The sequence below is a fragment of the Trichechus manatus genome, unplaced genomic scaffold (assembly GCF_000243295.1).
Source record: "Trichechus manatus latirostris isolate Lorelei unplaced genomic scaffold, TriManLat1.0 scaffold00029, whole genome shotgun sequence".
In the NCBI taxonomy this organism is placed as follows: Eukaryota; Metazoa; Chordata; class Mammalia; order Sirenia; family Trichechidae; genus Trichechus; species Trichechus manatus.
In genome coordinates this window covers 1,376,644-1,377,784 of record NW_004443965.1, presented here as the reverse complement: position 1 = coordinate 1,377,784, position 1,141 = coordinate 1,376,644, and the positions used below count along the sequence as shown (strand labels likewise).

Here is a 1,141-nt window from a genome sequence, read left to right as displayed (position 1 = left end):
CTATGGTAATAAAATACTTTTTTACTGAAGATAGAATATTCACTGATACTCTTCTCAAGCACTCCTTTTTCCCTATTCCAGTTAGTCACAAATCTCCAAAAATTCCCTTAGGGAAGATTTCCCTTTTTACTACTTCATCCTTGCTTCTCTGTTAGGCATTTCCCCCTAAGTATTGTTTTTAACAAGTATTGGCCCTGAGATGTAGCAAGGATTAAAATGTAATAATGGTTAAAAGGCCATTTGCAAATTCAAGAGGCCATGTAAAACTTGCTAACTTGACTTCAGGTCTATATAAATTATTGGAAAAATTTAACACATGCTAAATAATAAAGCAAAATAAGTGTTCTGAATTTCTAAGAATGACAAAACACTAGAAGTTTCCCTCCAAATTACTAGTCATTATTCTGCTGTCTTATTCACTTCGTGATGGGGATAAAGTGTAATGTCTTTTTAGACTTCGTGTGGGGAAAGTGGTGTAGGGGAGGGGGGTATAGATTATTCTCCTGGAGAACTGCAAATTCAAGCATATCATTGTGTGACTGGGGATGGCTCTCTTCATGATTCGACAGAGTGTACTATACTGGTTACAGAAACATATGCTGAAGTAAAACACAGTACTTAGGGCAATTCTGGCCAGATTGATAATTGTTTCACTAATGAACATCAACATATGTACTGCGGTTGGTAGACAAAACAACTCAATACAAATCAGATGTTCACTTCTTGGCCAATACACAAGGGCTCTTCTTAACATCTGGACGACTATTTCATTGCCCAAATAAAACGTAACATCAATTCTTATGAGCAAACAAACCCAAATGTACTTACTACATAATTCCCAGGAGATGCTGAGGAGTATGGTATCTAGAACATGAACAGAATGAAAAAAAATATTTTGATTCATGTAGCAGTATGGAGACTGACCTAAAATGAATTTATTTTCTGACTTTTATCAAGTTTTAAAATGTATCCCACAGGATGATAAAGAAGAAGGGTATTTATATCTGTCTGAGTGCTAGACAACTGGAAAACTGAAATATTGTCTTGGATTTACAAAAAAGAAGACAGATTTTAGACAAGAGGAAGTTAGAATTACAACTTCAAATTATATTGGCTTCACAGCAGTTGTACTCGCTGCTCA

At 35.1% G+C, this 1,141-nt stretch overlaps 1 protein-coding gene across 1 annotated transcript in view; it reads right to left on the bottom strand.

Moving 5' to 3' along the window:
- The window catches only part of SSBP2 (single stranded DNA binding protein 2), a 319,116-nt gene that overhangs the window by 25,721 nt on the left and 292,254 nt on the right, over positions 1-1,141 (bottom strand). The window contains exon 12 of the mRNA XM_004374454.2: positions 829-864. Coding sequence (XP_004374511.1) covers positions 829-864 — 36 coding nt within the window. The remainder of the gene's footprint in view (positions 1-828; positions 865-1,141) is intronic.